General features: G+C 39.2%; 4 protein-coding genes across 4 annotated transcripts in view; 2 read left to right on the plus strand and 2 right to left on the minus strand.

Annotated features, from left to right (window-relative positions):
* LOC134799915 (translation machinery-associated protein 16 homolog) overlaps window positions 1-22,812 on the plus strand; it is a 169,746-nt gene that overhangs the window by 131,102 nt on the left and 15,832 nt on the right. The window lies entirely within an intron of this gene.
* LOC134800347 (venom serine carboxypeptidase-like) lies at window positions 13,088-14,380 on the minus strand. Its single transcript, XM_063772847.1, has one exon. The coding sequence runs from the start codon at window positions 14,378-14,380 to the stop codon at window positions 13,097-13,099; it is 1,284 nt and encodes a 427-aa protein (XP_063628917.1). The 3' UTR covers window positions 13,088-13,096.
* Window positions 17,043-18,480, minus strand: LOC134800348 (venom serine carboxypeptidase-like). Its single transcript, XM_063772848.1, has one exon. It carries the CDS (start codon window positions 18,441-18,443, stop codon window positions 17,043-17,045), a length of 1,401 nt encoding a protein of 466 aa, XP_063628918.1. The 5' UTR covers window positions 18,444-18,480.
* LOC134799834 (venom serine carboxypeptidase-like) lies at window positions 20,390-22,577 on the plus strand. Its single transcript, XM_063772233.1, has one exon. The coding sequence runs from the start codon at window positions 20,448-20,450 to the stop codon at window positions 21,825-21,827; it is 1,380 nt and encodes a 459-aa protein (XP_063628303.1). The 5' UTR covers window positions 20,390-20,447; the 3' UTR covers window positions 21,828-22,577.

Genomic DNA, 22,812 nt, shown 5'->3' on the forward strand with positions numbered 1-22,812 from the left:
ATAATGACACCACTCTCGATGAAAAATTTCCAAATCCCAGCTCCCTTTAAAAACATCAATCTTTGGAGGCGTCTAACCCGGCCATTTTTTATTTTAGAGAAAAGTTTTTTCAATAAAAGATGCTTATTTTGACGTGATCTACACATTACAATCATTTAAGAATAGTGTCATAATGACACCACTTTGTCAAAAAAAAATCCAAGTCCCAGCCCCCCTTGCCCTTTGCTACAGTCCAACCAAAACGTTTGCTAAATAAGTTTTTGTCCTAATAACATTTGACAAAGTAAAATCATGCCAAATGATAATTTGACCAAATAAATTATATGCGAAGTGTAACTTTGCTAAAGGTTCCTTTGGGAAATGAAACTATTGCGATAAGTTTCTTGGGAAGTGAAATTTGGCTAAAGGTATTTGGCCCAAACGAAAGTACACCTTTGGTCGGACTGCAAAAACTGCCAGGCTACGGTGAGGCCGACCAAGCCATACGTCAACCGGTTTAGTTTAGCTAATATAATTCGTTTGTTTCATTCTATTTTTCGATGAGGTAAATTGTAGCTCTCACGTGGTACCACAAATTTGGTCGGACACAGGAACCTGCCAACACAGGATTTGGCCGACCACTTTTTTTTTACTGTCCTCAAACGCAGCTATCGTACAATACAAGTTTCATACGATTTTTCGATAAGATGTTTGATGATTTTTTTATAAATGTGGTCGGACTGCAAAAACTGCCAGGTCAAGGTGAGGCCGACCAAGACATACGTCAACTGGTTTATTTTAGCTATTATAATCCGTTTGTTTCATTCTATTTTTCGATGAGATAAATTGTAGCTCTCACATGGTACCACAAATTTGGTCGGACACAGGAACCTGCCAACACAGGATTTGGCCAACCACTTTTCTTTTACTATCCTCAAAGGCAGCTATCGTACCATACAAGTTTCATACGATTTTTTCGATAAGATTTTTTTGATGATTTTTTTTATAAATGTGGTCGGACTGCAAAAACTGCCAGGTTAAGGTGAGGCCCACCAAGACATACGTCAACAGGTTTATTTTAGCTATTATAATCCGTTTGTTTCATTCTATTTTTCGATGAGGTAAATTGTAGCTGCCACGTGGTACCATAAATCTGGTCGGACTGTGGCCACCTCTCCCCCAGCCACCTACGGTATACAAATAAGACCGGAAAAGGGGAAAGGCGGCCACTATTTATTATTGTTTGTGGTGTGGGGGTGTAAGAGTAACAGAATGCTTGGCATACATACCTTCATCTCCTATGAAGGATTCTTTATCCTCGCTCTCTCTGATCCACTTCTCTTGGGCCAGAGGAGCCTCAGTCTGCTTCGCTTTACTTAATTGGTGGCTAGTTGTGTCGCCCCGAAATCTGTGGGTTTAATTGCTCATGAATATGGCATTCTCATACAACCATCACCTACTATACATATACGATTATCTCTACAGCAAAAGAGTACCATCTTACCCGGCCAGATGAAGGTTCTAAGGACTCCCCCACGGGGAGTCCGCCGACACATGGTCGGATAACTCGGACGCCTAACATCCGAGCCGAGGTGTGCCTACGGCCGTACATCGACACACCTCTAGCCGTGCAGCCGAAGCCGCCACGGCTCTCGCACACTGGGGCGCGTCAAGTCTACCCAGGTGGAGTTGAAAGCTGGGGCGCGTCAAGTCATACCCAGACAGAGTTGATAGCTGGGGCACGTCAAGTCATACCCAGACAGAGTTGGAAGCTGGGGCGCGTCAAGTCATACCCAGACAGAGATACCCAGTCTGCCTTACCTAAGATGGTCTCAGGAATAGCTTCCACGGCAGGTTCCGTGGCAAGCTAATCTCATATGAACTTACTGCTCTTCGATTAAGGAGATCATTGCATAGAGAAACCATACCACCACTGCGAGCACCAAGTAACATAAAATACTTAGCTTTAGACGACTCAGGACAGCTGTGGGCTTCCTCACTGTATATTACACTTTTATGCACTCGCACGCTTCGTGCCATACTGGTTTTAACTTGTCACGTTGGAATAACTTACCACAGTTCCACTCAGAGGGCGCTGTTCAGTGTTGCCGCTAGGAAATTTGTATAGTGACATTAGATATTCGTGCTTGTCACGATACACCCCGCCTCAGGCAACAGCACGGCGACTAGATTGCTGGTCCACTCCTTGATCTTCTCAAGGGCTCTGAGAGCTGCCGCCCTCTTAGGTCTTGCTTCGTCGTGTTGTCCTTCTGGCGTAACTTCCTCCAGGTGGTGTGACTCGGGATCAATGTGGTCGTAAAACTCGAGGTCACCGACCGCGAGTGGCTCTGGTTCGGACATAGACTTAGGCTTAGACTTAGGCTCGTTTAACTCACTAGATATAGACTCAACTGCTTGTTTAGAGGAACACGTTTCCTCTTCTGGCGAGGCATGAGGCTGTACTTCTTCTGGTTGATCTTACTTCTTGAGTGGATATTTGCTCAGATGGAGGCTCAGTAACGTCTTTGAGGGATTCCATCGTCACGTCATCCTTGTCTGGTGGACGTGGAAGATCAGGAAGCTGCACCGGTTTTTCTACATTTTCTTCATAAGATGATGTCTGTTTACACTGTTCTTCTCCATCTTCGATCTCTAACGGGTAGAGATGTGCGATAGATCTTGTATACTCTGTATCTCCTACTCGTACCGTGGCGACCCTACATAAACCGTCGGCGCCTTCCTTTAAAGATACTATTTTCCCAACTTTCCAATTTATCCTATTCTTCGTGTCACCTTTAATCTGCACGATTTGACCTATCTTAGGTGCTAACTTTGATGTTACTCTAGGTTCTTTAGGATGGTGGGAATATCTTTCTCTCAAATTTAGGAGATACCTGCTTTCTTCCAACCTTTAATTAAATTGTCCTTAGTCACCGCCCCTTGCGACGTTGTAGGATCCTTATCTGAAGTTTCCATAATGATACACTTTCCCATTGTAAGAAAGTCTGAAGGTTTTAGTACATGGTCCGGCTCTGAATCTACGTAAGTTAAGGGTCTTGTGTTTAGAACTGCTTCTATTTCTTTCACCGCTGTTACTAGTTGGGTGTCAGTCAACAAATGTTTCTGTAATGTTTTCTTCATACAGTTTTTAACCAAACCAACTAATCTCTCATAGAATCCTCCATGCCATGGTGCTAACTGTGGTATAAATTTCCATCTTATTTCTTTCTCTACGCAGTATGGGTTCTGAAGAATCTCTGAGAGTAACTTGTAGTGAGCCGCATTATCAGACGTTATTAAAGTAGGTACACCTCTTGTTGAAATCATTCTACGTAAGGCCATTAAACCTTCTTCCGCAGTTAGGTCCTTTACAACTTCTAAGTGAATGACTCTTACGGCTAAGCATGTGTAGAGGCTAATCCACCTTTTACAATTGCCATTCCCATTGTTAATTAGAAGTGGTCCTAGATAGTCGGTACCAACGTATGTGAATGGTGAGCTATAATTGACCCTCTCTTTCGGTAACGCAGGAGTTTCTGGTAGTTTATATGGCCCTCCGTCATGCTTCATACATTCGGAGCACTTCCTCAAAATCTTCTGAACTTGGCTTCTTCCTTGTGGTATCCAGTAAGTTTCCCTTATCTTGTCTAACGTGTGACTTACTCCAACATGCTTATTTTCTTGATGAGTCTTCATTATGATTTCGTTGGTGAAATCTGAATCTTTTGGTACAAGTATAGGGTAGCGTTTATCAAACGACCAGTCTGCGTGTTTCATACGACCTTTACACCGCAGTAACTCATCTATGTCTTTAAATATGCCTAAATTCAAACTTAAACTAGTTACCTTTCCTTATACCTCTAGAGGAAAGTATTCAGCTTGAATTTCTTTCAATTTTAGTAACTTATCTGGCATTTGATCATTGTCATGACTCGCTACTTCCTTTTCAGTTATACTGTCCTCCATTTCCATCGGACTAACGTTGTGTAAATCTGGATCAACTATTTCCATCAGTTCTTCGTCTTCTTGGATCCCAAGACCCTCCCCAATCAAGAGAGAACTGGTTGGTCCACCGCCAGAAGTTGTTGGCCACGTCTTCGGATCTTGAACTATAAATTGTGGACCACTTAGCCATTTCTCCCTGTCCTCTCTCGAGCAGGTGGGTCTGGTGCCGACGTCAGCTGGATTTAGCTCTGTTGGAAGGTATCTGATCTCCAGATCTTTATTTGTTTTGATCTCTTCTATCCGCCTGGCAACGAAGGGTGGCAATAGCTTGTCAGATTTGCACCATTCTATGACGATCTGGCTGTCGGTCCATAAGACTTGTCTTACTATCTTCTGCTGGAGAAACTTAAGAACGAATTTTATCAATCTACTGCCAATCAGTACTCCTAAAAGTTCAAGACGAGGTATCTTGAGACTCTCCTGGTCCTTTATTGGTATCAGACGAGATTTACCAATAATGAAGCTTTTCTCCGAGCCGTAAACTAAAAAGACTGATGCTGCATAAGCCTGTAGAGAAGCATCGGTGAAAGAGTGTAGTTGGTAGCCTTTTCCCACTGGTGTCTTCATGTAGCATCTGTCCACCGACACCCTTCTAATGGCTTCTAAGTTCTGTCGGATCTTATTCCATTCTTCCGTTAGTTCGCTCGATAATGGTGAGTCCCATGACACTCCAGCTTTCCAAAGCTCTTGTAAAAAGAGTTTAGATGATAGGGTATAGGGTACTGCATAACCACATGGATCGTAGATTGATGCAATAGTCTTCAGTATTCCTCTTTTTGTAACAACTTCTTCTGTACCGGTCTCTTATCGAAGCCTCCCTGATGGTTTTGTTTACTCTGGTTACTGTGTCGTAGTTGGGACTGGCTTGCGTATCTCGCGCGTTTTGCATTCACATGAAGAATACCGACCGTACTAGCTTCACTGTGTCTAGAGGGCGTTTCCTACCCGATATCCTTTCCGCATCCTCCTTGGCAGTGATGATTTTATCCAGTTGGCTTCTCAGTTCTTGAATGGAATCATCCTTAACTTTAAGTTTTAGCTCATATACTAGATCAGAAGGAAACTTCTCTAGTAGCATGAAGCGCAGGTGATTATGGTTAATGTTCTCACCTAGTGATTCTAAAATCTTGAGATTTCTTTCGATTTCGTTGAAAGTCCTTCTGCAATCATCCGCATTGCCTTTGGCCATCTTAATTTTATATAATGTGGCATAGTGCGCGTCTATGAGATGTGAAGTTTTCCCGAACCTTTCCTTCAGTATTGAAACCGCAATAGCATAGTTGGTGCTAGTAGTCGCTAGACCGTCAATGGCTTTTTTGGCATCTTCCGTGACTGAAGTCTTAAGATACGAAAGCTTGTCCACATCCGGCAGGTTCCTTTCATCGATGTTGCTTCTGAAGGCATCCCAAAATTCATACCACGCCAGTACATCCCCATTATACACCGGCAGCTGAAGCTTAGAAAGTCTGCACGAGGAGTTCGCTTCAGTCAGCTTCTCTGATGGTTTGCTTGATGTAGATATTTGGTCGATCTTCACCTTAAGTTCGGCTAAAGTCTCTTCTGCTTGAAGTTGAAGTCCACTTATCAAGCAGATTTCATCAGATGCGGGTGTCGAAGCCAGCCTAAAGTACTCCGTCAGGTCTCCGTTAAGTCTTTTCAGTGATGCTTCTAATTTGCTGTAGGTGATCTGAGCCTGAACTAAATTTTCTAAATTAACAGTAACTGGAATTACTTCTAAGTCCGTTGTGAGTTTGTCATTAATGAGCCTTGCTAAAAGAATGTCGTCCATTCTGGTATTTGTCTAGACCGTAGTCTTGTCTAAGCCTGTAACGCACAGAAACAAACCCGTTTACTTTAATTCCCTAATAATATGAACGGTCACACCAATTAAATAATTTAATATTTTAGGTTAATTAACTTTTAGTAACTCCACATATTATTTATTTTAATAATCTCAAAGTATTTAAATTTAAATCCAACTAAAGTTCTCTAAAATCCATTTAAGTTTGAAACTAAAGAAAGAAAGTTGAATTCTTTTTAATTTAAATTATTTAAAACCATTGAATTAATTATTAACAGATGTCTCTTTATTTGAAATTATTATGAAAGGAAGTAAAATAATTTATGGTAGGCAACTTAACATCACTACATACACACTGACATACGAATGTGTAATCTTTGTTTATCATTCATTTATAGATTACACCAGCCTAAGCCATGTCAAAATCAGTAAGTGACGTTGACGTTTATACACTGGTACCACAATACAAAATCTTCTGTCACTAACTTAAGCTCACTTGCAAATGATGAAAGTTAACGTTTTTATTTTGTTTATTTGTTTGGGTTATTTATTTATTAACCTTTTATTTCTACTTCACTTGTTTGATAGTTAATTATTTAAAAATTATTTAGTTTTATTTCACTCATTTGTTTGTTTAATTATTGGAACACTTCAACGAAACACTTATTTAATAAATTTAAAAACACATAAATGTCACCATAATATCCTGTAAAGAAGATGTTAGCTTATATATACACAGCACAATTGTTATTTTTATAAACTGCAAACCCAATCAGAAAGGAAGCAAATTGTATTTCTAAACTTCCAATAAGATGCATGATGAAATAAAAAAATACCTATTTATATATCTTAAGAACCCTAGAAAATGTTCAAAAAGGTCTTTTATAACTTGTGAAAATATTAAAATCCGCCATGTACATCCGATGTTCTAGAAGTTTCTACTACGACTCTAAACTCAGCCGCACTAATACGAACCGTATTACCATAAAGATGGGGTCTATTTTCATTTACTATATCTCACCTCGTCTACTTCTAGAAAGTTAAAATATTTTAATACAAGACTTCGCGACAAGAGAGATTCGCATAAATATCGAAAGAAACTTCGCTAAATTAGATAATTTTCCTTGTTTGGTTGAACGTCCAAAGTTAGGCCAATCATGGCCGCCGCCGCACGCCGAAGCAAATGACGATCGCATTTTCTTGTTTTATTTAAAGAATTGAGTTGAATTGCTGTAAAGTAGATGCTTAAAACTTACCGAGAAGTAGTCTAGTCCAGGTATTAAGCAGTCTTATCCGGGGTTTTCGTCAAATCCGATGAAAATCTTTCGTCTCGTCCGGTGTGGTTGACGGAGGCGAGTTCACTGTACCTATGAGAGTAAATGAACAAATTTTTGATGATCCTACTTATTTACACGCTAAACACTTCGTCGCTGCACTTTATATTACAATATTTGTCAAGATTACCTGTGTAATTTAAGGAACCTTCCTGGGGAACTCGCAACTGGTCGGTGACCATCCGCCAACGATTCAAAATGGTAGGACGAGTACTGTACAACCTTCAATGTTGCCAAAGTCAACATAAATTCCCCCAAATTTTTTAAACTGTGAAACGAATTTCGGACTCTTATCGGTAATTTTCACAATATTTATGTTTATTCCTTATAAATAGCCATACACTTGAATTTTTAAAACTAAATTTATAATTCTAAAGTAAAAAGAAAACATGCGAAGTAAAATACAGTGTACAAACCCGTCTTCATTACGCGCATATTTCCTATAAGATACTTATTAGTTATTACGACTAGTATTTCTCTTCTTATTATATTCCTATAAATCAGCCAATCTTTCAACATGTTAACAGTTAATATGTCACAAAATTAAATAGATTACCTACTTATATCTAGGCACAGCTTGTTATAACTTAATTATCCAACCGTCTAATTGAAAAATCAGTTCTCGCCTAAATTTTCCAAGTCGAATCCGTTTAGTAACCGATTCTTTCATCTTCTTTAGTTATCTTGATAATCCCGACAATCCGTACCCTTCCGTTGATTTTGTGGGTAACCTTCTTAGTGTAGCAACACCTGTTCATCTTGCCGCCATTACTAGACACCTTGCGTAGCCTGTTCTTGCTATTATGTTGGTAACTCGAAGGCACTATTACACAATGGTATTTCTCTTAATAATAAATTAATAAATATCATACTTGATAAATACAGACAAATGCTGCAATATTTTTTATTTTTATCTCTGAATATTCTTCTTGATAATTTACAACTACATTCTAATTGTAAAATAAATCATAAATACAACCATGACGGAAACTTAGTTGTCCTGTTTCCGGTCACCATATGCAATTTCTTCAAGTTGGTACTCCGTACATTCCGTACAATTGATATTCCGCTTGTTACGCAAAATAAAATTATGACTTATTTACTCAAATTATCTTCAATTAATAAATACAAATGCCAGCCTCTTTATTTAAACGAGCCTAAATGAATGCCGAACCAGACTTCGTAAGAAAACACTTCAAACATATATTCGTAAAAAATAGTATCTCGCAGCTTTTGATACCAATAGCGCCATCTATGATTTCTGATAGTAAGGATGTCTGATTATATTGAAATGTATGCCTTGCATTCTTTATTTATATTATAAGCCTTAATTCCTTATCTACTGGATCCCAGCACCTCCACCATTGTGGCCACCTCTCCCCCAGCCACCTACGGTATACAAATAAGACCGTAAAAGGGGAAAGGCGGCCACTATTTATTATTGTTTGTGGTGTGGGGGTGTAAGAGTAACAGAATGCTTGGCATACATACCTTCATCTCCTATGAAGGATTCTTTATCCTCGCTCTCTCTGATCCACTTCTCTTGGGCCAGAGGAGCCTCAGTCTGCTTCGCTTTACTTAATTGGTGGCTAGTTGTGTCGCCCCGAAATCTGTGGGTTTAATTGCTCATGAATATGGCATTCTCATACAACCATCACCTACTATACATATACGATTATCTCTACAGCAAAAGAGTACCATCTTACCCGGCCAGATGAAGGTTCTAAGGACTCCCCCACGGGGAGTCCGCCGACACATGGTCGGATAACTCGGACGCCTAACATCCGAGCCGAGGTGTGCCTACGGCCGTACATCGACACACCTCTAGCCGTGCAGCCGAAGCCGCCACGGCTCTCGCACACTGGGGCGCGTCAAGTCTACCCAGGTGGAGTTGAAAGCTGGGGCGCGTCAAGTCATACCCAGACAGAGTTGATAGCTGGGGCACGTCAAGTCATACCCAGACAGAGTTGGAAGCTGGGGCGCGTCAAGTCATACCCAGACAGAGATACCCAGTCTGCCTTACCTAAGATGGTCTCAGGAATAGCTTCCACGGCAGGTTCCGTGGCAAGCTAATCTCATATGAACTTACTGCTCTTCGATTAAGGAGATCATTGCATAGAGAAACCATACCACCACTGCGAGCACCAAGTAACATAAAATACTTAGCTTTAGACGACTCAGGACAGCTGTGGGCTTCCTCACTGTATATTACACTTTTATGCACTCGCACGCTTCGTGCCATACTGGTTTTAACTTGTCACGTTGGAATAACTTACCACAGTTCCACTCAGAGGGCGCTGTTCAGTGTTGCCGCTAGGAAATTTGTATAGTGACATTAGATATTCGTGCTTGTCACGACACGGACTGCAAAAACTGTCAGGCTAAAGTGAGGCCGTCCACTTGTTTTTTACTGTCCTCAAAGGCAGCTATCCTACCATACAAGTTTCATTGTATTTTTCGATGAGGTTTTTTTTGATGAATTTTTGTCCAACTTTTTTGCCATTTGTACAAAATCTGCCAGGTTAAGCCTAGGCCGACCAAGTACGTTGGAAGCTACTAAACGTCAGGTACCTCTACAGGGTAGGTATATTCTATTTTTTTATCAGGTTTGTTTCATGCAGCCGGCCACCGGACTATCTGGGATTTGAATCATAAATGTAACGTGTTTGAAACTGGAATACATATTATATTATGTTTCTAATAAGGGGTCATCCATTAATTACGTCACACGAATTTCAAGGTTTTTTGACCCCTCCCCCACTCCTTGTGACACTTGTTCACATTTGGCAAACCCCTCCCCCCCTGGTGTGACGTCACATTTTTTTCAACGAAATCGGCAAATCGAATTAAGTATTATTAATTTTTTGTCAAAATATTAGTAAATTTATAACCCAAAACTGATTATGAAAAAAAATTAAACTAATAAAAACGATTATCATTCCAAAAACTTGTTTTTGAACTGTACAGTAATTAAAATGATTAAAATAAAATTTTGGTTACTGATGCAGTTAAAGTGACGTCACAAAGTTTGTGACCCCCTCTCCCCCTTGTCACAACATGTCACATTTTCTTGACCCCTCCAAGGGAAGGTTCCGTTCTGGAACAACTGGAAATAATTAGGTACAACAATAGGGGCATGATTCTTAACGAACAATTGAATGTTGCGTCATCGCCGTTATTACGAATTTTTCCATCTCACTCACACTTGCACGGTAGGGGGAGTGGTCAAGGTATAAATATGGCCGACCATTCTAGACAGGTCATTCCGTTGCCGGGCGTCAGACCGTCAACAACTCCTGAGGATGCCTCGTAGAGAGGCGAAACACGTGTCGAGGTTTATTCTTTTGGTGGTGGTTTGTTGTATTTATTTTTGCGGTGGGAGGGTGGGAAGTGGGAATATTAATTGCATGTAAAAATACGCAAGTAAGTAGCCGGTTGTAGAATTGATGACGTTTGTGTAAATAATATTAGTTATGCCGACGACATGGTGCTGTTGAGCCCATCAGTATCAGGGCTAAAAAAGCTAATCGATACATGCGAGATGTACGCGCAGCAGCACGGTTTGAAATACAACGCTGCCAAAAGCGAGTTCATGATTTTCAGGGGTAAAATAAAGTGTCCAGCCTACACGCCCAAAATAATGTTGAACGGAGTCCCTTTGAATCGTGTCACACATTTCAAATACCTTGGGCATATTGTGACCGAGGACCTGAAAGACGATCTCGATATCGAACGGGAGCGCAGGGCGTTGTCGGTCCGAGGCGGGATGCTGGCGCACAGGTTCGCACGCTGCAGTGCCCAAGTGAAGCTCACTTTATTTAGAGCTTACTGTCAAAGTTTTTATACGTGTGGCCTGTGGGCCAGTTTCAAGCTGAAGACCTATAATACCCTGCGTATCCAATATAATAACATTTTCTGAATGCTGTTTGGGCTTCCTCGATTCTGCAGCGCCTCTGGGATGTTTGCCGATGCTAGCGTAGAGGACTTTTATGCCATAGTAAGGAAGAAGACGGCATCTGTGGTGATGCGGATGAGGGGGAGCTCAAATAGCATCCTGAGAATGATAGCAGAGAGGTGGGACTCGGATATTCTCCGGCGATATATACCGACCTTCATGTCTTACGACCTAGAAAATAAGTATGTTTATTATGTTTTAAGTTTACTAATGTAGTTTTATAAGTGTCTTGTAACTAACAATCTATGGATCTCAGGAATCTGAAAATAAATAATTTTTATTTATTTATTATTTTATAACTGGTTAGCACTGATTGACTAGCACGTTATCTTTTCGCGGATTAGCAAAGTAATATTTTGGTTTTAATGATTTTGATTTCTAAAACATCTATGTATGTGTGCTTGAGTAAAGATTTCTTAATTAATCATTACGAAGTTATTGATGTTGAGTGGATTACATTTATTATTTTTTTACAATGTTTTTGGATTAATTTAAGTAAATAGAAAAGTATTTTTTTATAAAAAAAGTCTATCAATTCAAAAAAATCCGGGCATTTTCGTGTTCCGTCCCCATTCCTGACAATAGGCCAAAATTCCTGACATGTCAGGAAAATTCCTGTCATCTGGTAACCCTATTTATACATACAACATACATACATTATATGTCCAATATATTTTACCTTTCTAACAATTTCGAATTTATCCTGTCCATGCTCACTAATTTTTTAAATTCATATTTCGGCAAAGAGGGTATCAAAGTTGAAAATTACTAGGTACTTTTTGATTGTATTGGTTTTTTCATTTTTCAAGACTAAGCTACAACCATTTCTTGAAGCCAAACGGTAAATAGGCACATTATGGCTCCTCTACACGATGGGCCCACGCCGGCCACTCCAAGGTAAGCAGCCATGCGGTAGAATGAGATAGCAATATCACGTACTCCCTCTAACGCATAAATGCGTCCCTTGGAGTGGCCGGCGCTGGCCCATCGTGTAGATGAGCCATTAGAGTATCTTATTGGCTCTATTACAATTTATTGCTAATTGCTCATAGTTAACCAATATTATAAAAATTATACATGGATCCTAATAGTTATTTGTTTTACAAGGGGGCAAAGTTGTTGTTTAACCGCTCGTGCTAATATTGATACCCGAGCAAGTGAAAGATTCCAAAATTGAACCACGAGCTTAGCGAGTGGTTCGAAAAATGGAATCTTGAGCGTTGCGAGGGTTTCAAAGCAAGAGGGTTAGACAAAATTTGCCCCCGAGTGAAACACGAAATTTTTCACCACACCAACCCGAAGCAAATATTAAATGTAAAATATCAAACCAAATCAAATCCAAATGAATATTATGAAATATTTATCATCCAAAATCATCATTTAAATTAAAAGTCAATTCTACCTCACATGTGAATAAAATGCAACTTTGCTATCAGTTTTTGAAGCGCAAAGTAAGCCTTTCCAAGCTGGTGTGGTGAAAATAGTATTGTAGTGTATATAAGTAATATGCAGTTACAATATTAGATATTGTAGCTTTTGCGTTACAAAACCACGAAATGTCCTCTAAGCAATTCTTTTTTTAGTAGCTAATTAGCTATACAGGGTAGAAAATAAATAGAACCATGAAAAATATCTCAAAACAATGTATTTACTTTTACTTACCGAAAATAAACTTTTTTTTTTGTAAATTTACTTAATCGTAATAGAAATATTGTTTCTGACAAGTTTCTGAGAAATAGTTGAAAATTATAAAATTTAGCGTACTTATACATTATACATATAAGTTGCGCAAAAACAAAATAATCCTAAACAGTTTAATAGGGCATCATTTCATCATCATCATTTCAGCCTATATACGTCCCACTGCTGGGCACAGGCCTCCTCTCATGCGTCAATAGGTACCTATATCAAATTAAACACGAATATTTGTATGGGCCACTATTAGTTGCCTAAAATAAAAAATTTCATTCATTCATATGAGCCAAAAATAAATGTTATATTGTTATTAGCTACTCGTACTTATCATGGTGTAAAGCAAATCTCTTTTTGGTCAAAGCCCTTCCCGCTCGTGATCCTCGTGATCATATCCCAGGCGCGCTTGGGCTGGTCTGCAGGCACGTAGTGCCCCGCGTCCAGCACGTAGATCTCCGTCAGCAGGCCCCCGCGCCGCACGCACCCCGCCGGCTCGCCGTCCACCCTCCACTCGTACTGCTTTGCAGACTTGTACTCCGAGGCGCCCGTGAAATTGAAATGGTTCCGCAAAAAATCTACAATCCCATCATACGGTACTGTAGAGTCTAATTCTCCACCATAAAGCGTTACCGGATAATGGTCTAGTATTTCCGACAACCAGGGAGCCATGGATTGACAAAAATCAACGTCCATTTTATGATACACAGTGTGATTCAACTTAGAATACGACAAGTCCCCAACATGGATAGCTTTTCTTACAGCGTTTTTATTTAATACTGAAATGTATTCGTCTTCTTCGTTAAAGCTATTCAAAATCCACGTTTGATTTCCTTTCATAAGGTTTTGAACATTGTGACTGTCGTCACAGACATGAAATGCCCAATAGTGTTTCTGACTGTCGGGATTTATCCAAGCCCCACCAATCATGAGACCTTTAAGGTTAACCTTAATTTTTGCCGTTGAACCCTTCTTCATGATAGTATAACCAAGGGCTGGGACATATTTTCCAGCGTATGATTCACCCGTGATGAAGAAAGCATTTTGTTGCAGCTCCGGAAAAAGTTGGAAGAACTGTGTTAAGGTTGAATATAGCTGTTCACCCACCTGTTTTTCGTCTGTACAAAACCCGTTTGTATCATTAGTGAAGCTGAATCCTGCGCCCACAGGGTTGTCGATGTAAATGAGGTGGTGATTCAGTGCCCAGTGGTATTTCCTGCGCTCGAATTGTCCTTTTACTGCTCTAATGGGTCCATTTTCGACGAATAAACCGAACAGCGATGACCCTCCTGGACCGCCTTGCAGCCACACGAGCACGGGTGCCTTGGCTTTGTCCGGGGACATGCTAGGGAAGTACCAGAAGAATTGGTTTGAGTCGTAGGCCTTATTGACGGTGAAGAAGCCCGCGTAGCTCTCTATGTTTAAGCTGTCGTTGAGCGTAACTCGTGCCAGCCGCCTCGCTTCCTTGACGTTGCCTCGCTCGATATACGGCGTCAGAAATAAGGGCTCTCCTGGACCCGTATCGTCAGTCACGGGCACACGCTCTCCCGTGGCGTCTTGGAGGAGGCCACATAATAATGTGGTATAGGCTATAAACACCAACAATATATGCAACATTATTTCGACATGCAGCATAATATTGAAAGTATATGACTTCAAGAAATAAGTGTCTCTTTTAAATAGACACGATAATATATTATCTGAACTCGCATTCTTTAAAAAAATACCTGAAATTAGGAACGTGACTAGCATAAGAAGGCTGATGAGTGTTTGTCTGTATGGTTCTTGCACCCAGTTCATGGTAGTGGTGGATCCAGGTTTTTTGTTTGAGGGGGGCTTGAACTTAAAGAGGTATGGTAGGTTTTGTTAGGTGCCTTGAGCCCCTTAGTCAGCCCCCTAAATCGTTCGTGATTGTTCCAGTACTAGAGTCGGACCAAAAAAAGTCTGCAGCCGATTTGATAGCCCACGCAGTGCAAGTGTCATTTATACGTCATAATTTCATAGAAGTTTGACGTTTAAAATAACACTTTCACTGCGTGATGGGCTATCAAATCCGCTGCAGACTATTCTTGGTCTGACTCTAACCAAAACTCCTGTATAAACAATTTGAGTAATGGGGCACATGGAGAAACGTTTCAACTATCGCACACACTGTGTCCTTAAGAAAGACTTAGACAAAGACTAAAGTAAACCATAACGGATTCATTATTGGTTTTATTTACTTATTTTCCTATATTATATTTAGCTGAAGACTTTGGAAACCTTATAGGTACTTACACTTACTTTAATTATGTATTACACTTATTTTAATTATGTACTTATTAGTATATACACATATAAGAAAGCTTCTGTTATTTTCCCCGTATTTATTCACCCTGTATAGGCATTATAAAAGATATACCTGTTTATGAGGTATGTTTGAATATAAAAATTAAAATTTACAGCTTGCACGTGTCTTTCCATTATTTTTATAAAATTTATTAGTACATAGGTACGTCGAAAGCAGTGAAAATCCTAAGGGCAGGCGACAATTAGCGAATGTTCGGCTTTTTCAAGGTCAATAAACTTTAGTAATATCTTTTGGTACTCCCCGTTTGGGGTCATCTATTAATTACGCCACACGAAGTTCTAGGTTTTTTGACCCCTCCCCCCCTGGTGTGACGTCAGCATCACATTTTTTCAACGAAATCGGCAAATCGAATTAAGTATTATTACTATATTTTATAAAAATATTTTGACCCCCCTCTCTCCCATGGTGATATTTGGTAATATTCCCAGAGCCCCTCCCCCCTTACTTCGTATGACGTGAGGATGCCCCTTAACTGCAGAACGTAATGCCTGTGTCCCACAGAAAAGTGCTATGTCCACACCATCCGCGTCTGGGACATCACAAGCAGGGCGTAGCTAGAGGTTATGGCGCCCGGGGCAAGCATCAAATGTGCGCCATCACAAGGAGCCAATTCAGGTGAAGGTACCTACTTAAATAGATGATAAGTTGATAACTTATAAAATTGTTCCGTGTGTTGTCACAATTTGTCATTTGTTTTTAATTGTTAATTTACGAGCCAAAATAACATTTCGCATAATTACGTCAGCGTAGCACTGCTGAAGGTTTAAAATAATTTATTAATTGTAAAGTGGCTTTTGGAAAGTTTAGGTTCGAGATCCGGTATAGAGATAAAGGAGTACGCTTTAAACGATAAGTACCTCTCATATGATTGCAATTGAACGAGCTCAAAGAGCAGTTATTAAGGTGGCTACATTTAAAAATTTCAGATACTCAACAACCGCTATATATAAGGAATTTAATGTTCTATCGGTAAGACAACTATTTATAAAGTCCGTGATATTAAAACAACACAAGAAAGCGCCATCTGCGGCAGTTTCTGAGAGAAGGAGAAATCGGATTTTTGTCAATCCACCTAGTAGAACTAGCTTTGCACATGACTTTGCCTTTTTCCTTGGCCCATTTCTGTACAACAAGATCTCCATAAAGATCAACCTAACCCAGCTAACAGTGAACCGGTGTAAAGTGGCCGTTACCTCTTTTTTGAAATTATATGATTACGATGAAACTGAAAAACTTCTAAAAATTTCTGTCTAAACCTAATTAATTACAATTAAAAAACATAAATAGAAAAACACTGACTTGAATAATGCCTAAACTTTAAAAAATATTATCGTCCTCCTAAAACTTAAACCAGCAGTTCATGCAACGCTTGATATATTTTACTTCATATTTTTGTATATACGTTGTGCTTCCCTCATATATTACATATATACATCCATTTATCCTTCTCAGTCTCTAGAATCTCACTGGTGATAACACCAACACACACACACACACATATACACACACACACATACACACACACACGTACACACGTACACATAAACACTTATTTCCCTTACCATTTGTTGTTTTCATTTTTTCTTTTTTTTTTTTTCTTTCTTTATCTTTTATAATGATACTTATATGTATATTTAGTAATGCATAAATGCTATGTATACTGCGTCTAGACTTAGATTAAATGTGATCCGGGAGAGGTGGTGCTTCCTGCCGTCATACAGTTTTTACTAGTACGGAGGAATCGTTTCCTACTCTCATGAACATCATGTTGTAAGATTAAAATTGTACTCAAAGGAAGTTAAATAAATAAATAATAAAAATAATAAAAATAAATAAATATTTCGATATCGAATATCGAACCTACAATTTATTACTTACAAAAATAAATAGCTATGCATTAATTTATCTAATTAAGTATTTTCCTCAATTTCAAGTCAGATAGGACATGTGATGTGTGAACCGTGTAATCATGTCCCAGGCCCATTTCGGCTGGTCCGTCGGCACCATGTGCCCAGCGTTCCTCACCAGGACCTCTACCAGCTTCCCGGCTCGCTTCACGTACCCAGCCAGCTCCCCGTCCACTTTCCAAAAATTACGTTCAGCTGTTTTATATTCCTCTGAACCTGAAAAGTTCAGCTTCCGCAAGTAGTTGACCGTGTAAGGATAAGCTAGTATTATGTCCACTTGCCCGTTATAAATAAGACAGTTGTAGTGACTTAGTAGTTCAGACAACCACGGAGCGACAGACTGCATTATATCGTGTTTGAATCGTTTTTCTACTATAGTTGATGATTCGTTGTAAGAAGCTTGTCCCACATGGATGCCTTTCCGAACAGTGCTGTTCTGCAGCATGGGACCGAAGTCCTCTCCGTCACCGTAGTCCTCTGTACGTAAGTAATTAAACCAAGAATTGAAACCGGTCACATTGGTTAAGTAGCTTTTGCCTTCAAGCATGTCTCTCCCAAGAAGAGTGTCAAATATATCGCTCGCTTGGTCCCATTCACTGTTTTCTATATGCTTCTTAAGTTTATCTTCATATCCCTTAATTGTTGTTCGTTGGTTCAAATCGACAAGCCCTATTTGATACAAATATTCGCTATAAAGGACAACCTGGTTAACAGGATCGATTAAACCATTGCCAATGGCTAAGCCTTTGAGGTTTATTTTGCTTTCCGCTGAAGGATTTTTCTTATGGATAGTGTAGCCTAGAGCTGGGACGTATTTTCCAGCATAAGACTCTCCGCTAATGAAGAACTCATTTTGCTGTAGTTCCGGAAACAGCTTGAAGAACTGAGTCAGGGTGGAGTAGAGCTGCTCACCGACTTGTATCTCGTCAGAGAGATATCCTTCCTCGTGATTAGTGAAGCTGAATCCTGCGCCAACCGGATTGTCGATGTAAATGAGATGGTGATTCAACGCCCAGTGGTATTCTCTACGCTCAAAACTGCCATTCCTTACTCGTATTGGTCCATTTTCCTTAAAAAGACCGAACATGGATGAGCCTCCGGGGCCACCCTGTAGCCATAAAAGTACAGGCGCCTTTTCTTTATCTGTTTCCACGCTCGGGAAGTACCAGAAGAACTGATTCGAGTCGAAGGTTTTGTTGACCGTGAAAAAGCCCGCGTAGCTCTCGATGCCCAAGTCATCTGTTATTGGAACTCGCGCTAGCTGCTTCGCTTCGGCTATTTGACCATTTTCAATATGTGGTGTTAGTAATAGAGGCTCACCACAATCTCCGACGGCCCTTTTGCTTAGGTTTATCTTCGGGTAAGGATGAAGACACTGGGAAGATGCAAGGATTTGCAAAATAATCCACAGAACAACCTTCATTATTACAGTTTGTGATCAACACTCCAGTAAAATACCTCCCGACAGTGTTATTTATATAAAGTTAGTCTCTAGGCAAAGTAGTTATGTACATCTCTTAAGCATGATTTACTCTGTACATTGTCACATAACATAATAAAAGAGCAAACAATGATTTATGGATTACCATCAATTGTTCGTTTTTATCACGTAACAATGCCAAATGAGCAAGTATCTATACGACTTGTCTTGTAAATATAATATAAATTCATTAAAGGTAGGTAAATTCTTTTTCTCCACACCCACTGGAAAAGGCTATCTTGATTGTTCAAAAACTGATAGCAAAGTTAGCATTTTATTCACATGTGGGGCAAAGTAATCAAATGCAAATTTTGAGTTGTTTTCTTATGTTTGCTGGTAGAATTGACTTTAAAATGATGTTTTTGAATGAAAAATATTTAATAATTTATCATTCAAATTTTTCCTTCCATTCATTTGGATTTAATTTGGTTTGATTTTGTTTGATATCTTACAGTTAATATTTTCTTCGGGTTGGTGCGGTGAAAAATTTTGTGTTTCACTCGGGGGCTAATTTTGTTTAACCCTCGTGTTTTGAACCCTCGCAACGCTCAAGTTTCCATTTTTTTAACCACTCGTGGTTCAATTTTGGAATCTTTCGCTTGCTCGGGTATCATCATTAGCACGAGCGGTTAAACAACGACTTTGCCCCCTTTTACAAGGGACAAACAATAACTATTATTTAACTAATATGGGCTATACCACGTACAAACAGCAACATTCTTAACTCGGTATACATCGGTGGACCTTATTACAAAAGGCATAAGGTCCACAGTGTGGGCGATGGTACCTACAGCACACCAAAACATTTATTTCATGACGTTTATGCATATTCGAGCGATAGAGAGGATAAAGAAATTTCGATTTTCATTTTTTGCTCTAGTGCCTCTAGTTCTACTCAGCTTTTCCTAATAAATTAATTTATAATCACATTATGTAAAATCATTCTGTATACAGGGTGATTCAGGAGACGTGAGCAGGACTAATCCTGCATACTCAGTAACTGATAATTGATCGATCACCGTCGTATTTAGGTGAAACAACCACACTTTTCCCTATTTTTTAACTTTTTGGTGAGGGCGAATTTAATCCTCTACAATCATAGTCACCCTACGAAAGAAAGAAGAAAATAAACTGTCAAACTTGGTGAGATACGAGTATGGAGTGTAGAAGTAAAAGGAGAGCTATCTTGTATGATAAGACGGTTGTAAAAGTGTCCAGGGCCCAGTTTTATAAAGTTACAAGTTACAGGTTACAAGAGTACAGGCTACAGGCACCTGTAAAGCACTATGAACGGCTACAGGTGTTTTATAAATACACATAGATAATTACAGTTGTAAAGAACCACGGTCAATCTCGATTACATTTGAAATCTACAGGTGTGAAGGACATCACTATTTAAAAAAAAACGTCTGTCATAGATACTCGGTGCCATGGAGTTATAAGAAGGAGTGAACTGTCACTTTTTTTGCCATACTAAATTGAACCTTATCACAGAGCCAGAAAGACGTTCGTATTCTAATTTTAGGGTGACCACGCATGTCGTAAATAAATTACTAACTTTTTTTTTAACACGACTAGAAAATTAACGTTAACCTCACTAATACCAAAATACTGATACGAAAGTGTTGCTTATAATTTACGAAATGCGCAGTATTAGTCCTGCTCACGTCTCCTGAATCACCCTGTAGATTAAACGATGAAAATACTTCGCGGGGGCATCGCGTCTATGCGGTGGAATGAGATAGCAATATCGCTTGCTCCCTCTAACGCATAACTGCGTCCCCGAGGCTTGCCACGGATGTATCCGATTGAGATTATCTTGTCTGTGGGTTTTGAAGTTGACGTCGAACGTCAAAATAAACTCAGAAAATTGTTTGATTTATGTTTTGAAGAAAATCAGAATTGATTTATGTTTTGAAGATATTTATACAATTGTTTATTGTTGAAATGCATTTAATTTTATTATTTCTGTTTACATACATAAGTTTTGTATGTGCGTTGTTCCCCTACGTGTATCCTAGGATTGAACTTGCAGCATCGCTCACTGGAGACGCCGGGACACCATTATATCTCACTCCATTCTTGAAAAATGGCTCCATAGACTCGGCACAAAAGCTTTCCCGAGTGTCTTTGACTACCAAACTTGGCTTCGAGAGTCATGCCGGCTTCTTTACGGTGGACGAACATTATCAATCTAACCTGTACTTCTGGTACTTTCCAACGTTTTCCGAAGATCCCAATGCACCCGTTATCCTGTGGTTGCAAGGCGGGCCCGGCGGAAGCTCCTTATTCGGACTGTTCACGGAAATAGGGCCTTTAATAGCAACTAAGAAAGGCTTCAAATTGAGGAAGCACCACTGGGCATTGAACAGCCATCTTATTTTCATAGACAACCCTGTCGGCACAGGATTTAGTTTTACTAACAACAAAGGTTATTGTACTGATGAAAACTGTGTTGCACTCGGCTTGTACAATGCTATGCAACAATTCTTCACCCTATTTCCTGATTTAAGAAGGCACAAGTTTTTTATAACCGGGGAATCTTATGCGGGGAAGTATATACCAGCTTTAGGTATGGAGATACATAATCAAAATCCTAAAGCTGTTAATAAAATTAACCTACAAGGTATGGCAATGGGAAATGCTTTCTGTGATCCCGCTAACCAACTAGATTACGGTAACTACTTGTATCAACATGGACTTATAGATAATAATCAGCTACAAGTATTCGAGAAGCTGCAAGCAAAGATCACAGCTGAAATAAGCAAAGAGAACTGGGTGCAAGCAGATTTACTGATGGATTTAATGATGGATGGAGACGTGATAAACTTCTCATACTTCAAGAACTACACTGGTTTTGATAACTATTATAATTTTCTTAAAACAAGTGAAGTAGACATTACTATATTTGCTAAGTGGCTGCAGGACAACGAAGCTCGAAAGAGCATTCATGTTGGAAACCTGCCTTTCCACTCTGGTAAAGAAGTGCAGTTACATTTAGCATTAGACATACTGAAATCTGTGGCATCGTATGTTAAAACATTGCTGTCTCACTACCGAATACTTATATACAACGGACAGCTAGATATAATCGTTGCTTATCCGCTAACAGAAAAGTTTCTACAGAATTTAGACTTCAGTTCTGCCAAGGAGTATAAAACTGCTCCAAGGAAGATATGGAGGGTCGGGGATGAGGTGGCTGGGTATAAGAAGAAAGCTGGCAACTTGACAGAGTTGCTGGTGAGAAATGCTGGCCATATGGTGCCGCATGACCAGCCTAAGTGGGCATTTGATATGATCACACGTTTTATTCAAGGCAAAATGTGATTCAATACGTTATATACAAGGCAATATTACACTACTATGCTACTACTTATCTCATTATACTTATCTTATTGTATAATAAATAATTTAATTTAAACCTTGGAATGCTGTGAATGTGTGAGGTGGCATTGTGAACCTTGACGCAATGCCTGAAGGTTGATATTAGCCAAGCCACGCAAGTCAGTTCACGTCTTTGGTGGTCAAGGGTTAATAATGAATGGGAGCTAAGTAACAGGTTAGAAATATTTTATAGTTGGTTTTTTTTTAGCATTAGAAATAAGGTAAACAATCTTGATGTGTCTTTTAATTGAAAAACACATTTTTAAAATAAGTTACGGCAAATATGTAACAATTATGAATCTAATACGATCATTTATATTCTTCTGCTTTCATAAGTAATAGACGTAATAGTTATTGATTTTTGAAAAAGGTTTTTCAATTAAAAGACATGTCAAGATCACTTACTTTCTTTCAAGTTCTTTCTAATGCTAAAAAAACGAACTATAGAAATTGTATTATATAAATATGGTGGTGGAATGGCTTGGACATTGTGTTTGTATAGGTTGTATGTACACTGTACAGTAGGTACAGTCAGCACCAGAAGTTGCTAAGTGGGCTAGGTGTTCAAAATGCTCTTGACGCGGCTTTATTGTCAAGAGAATAAGAGCGTGTCACTTCTGCTGCTGACTGTATTATTATACAATTTTGTGGTATACTTAAGTTTATTACGAATAAAATACATTTTTATTTGTTTACATTTTATTTTCTTTATCTAATTAATAAATACATACTTATAATTAAACTTATATTAGAAATGAGGTTAAATTGGCTATTATTTTCAAGTTTAATTATTTTATTTGTTATTAATTATTATTCCATTCAGCAAAAAAATCATAATTGGAGTTTGTAAAAAAAGTATTAAAATAATATAGGCCGGCGGTCTGGATCCAGACCGCGGTCCGCCATATGGTGACCCCTTGGCCGTGTT

This window comes from Cydia splendana, chromosome 19 (assembly GCF_910591565.1).
Source record: "Cydia splendana chromosome 19, ilCydSple1.2, whole genome shotgun sequence".
Classification (NCBI taxonomy): domain Eukaryota; kingdom Metazoa; phylum Arthropoda; class Insecta; order Lepidoptera; family Tortricidae; genus Cydia; species Cydia splendana.

Bases quoted from the DNA above. Each gene is read 5' to 3' on its own strand.
- LOC134800347 (XM_063772847.1), bottom strand. From the start codon at position 14,380: ATGTTGCATATATTGTTGGTGTTTATAGCCTATACCACATTATTATGT.
- LOC134800348 (XM_063772848.1), bottom strand. From the start codon at position 18,443: ATGAAGGTTGTTCTGTGGATTATTTTGCAAATCCTTGCATCTTCCCAG.
- LOC134799834 (XM_063772233.1), top strand. From the start codon at position 20,448: ATGCATTTAATTTTATTATTTCTGTTTACATACATAAGTTTTGTATGT.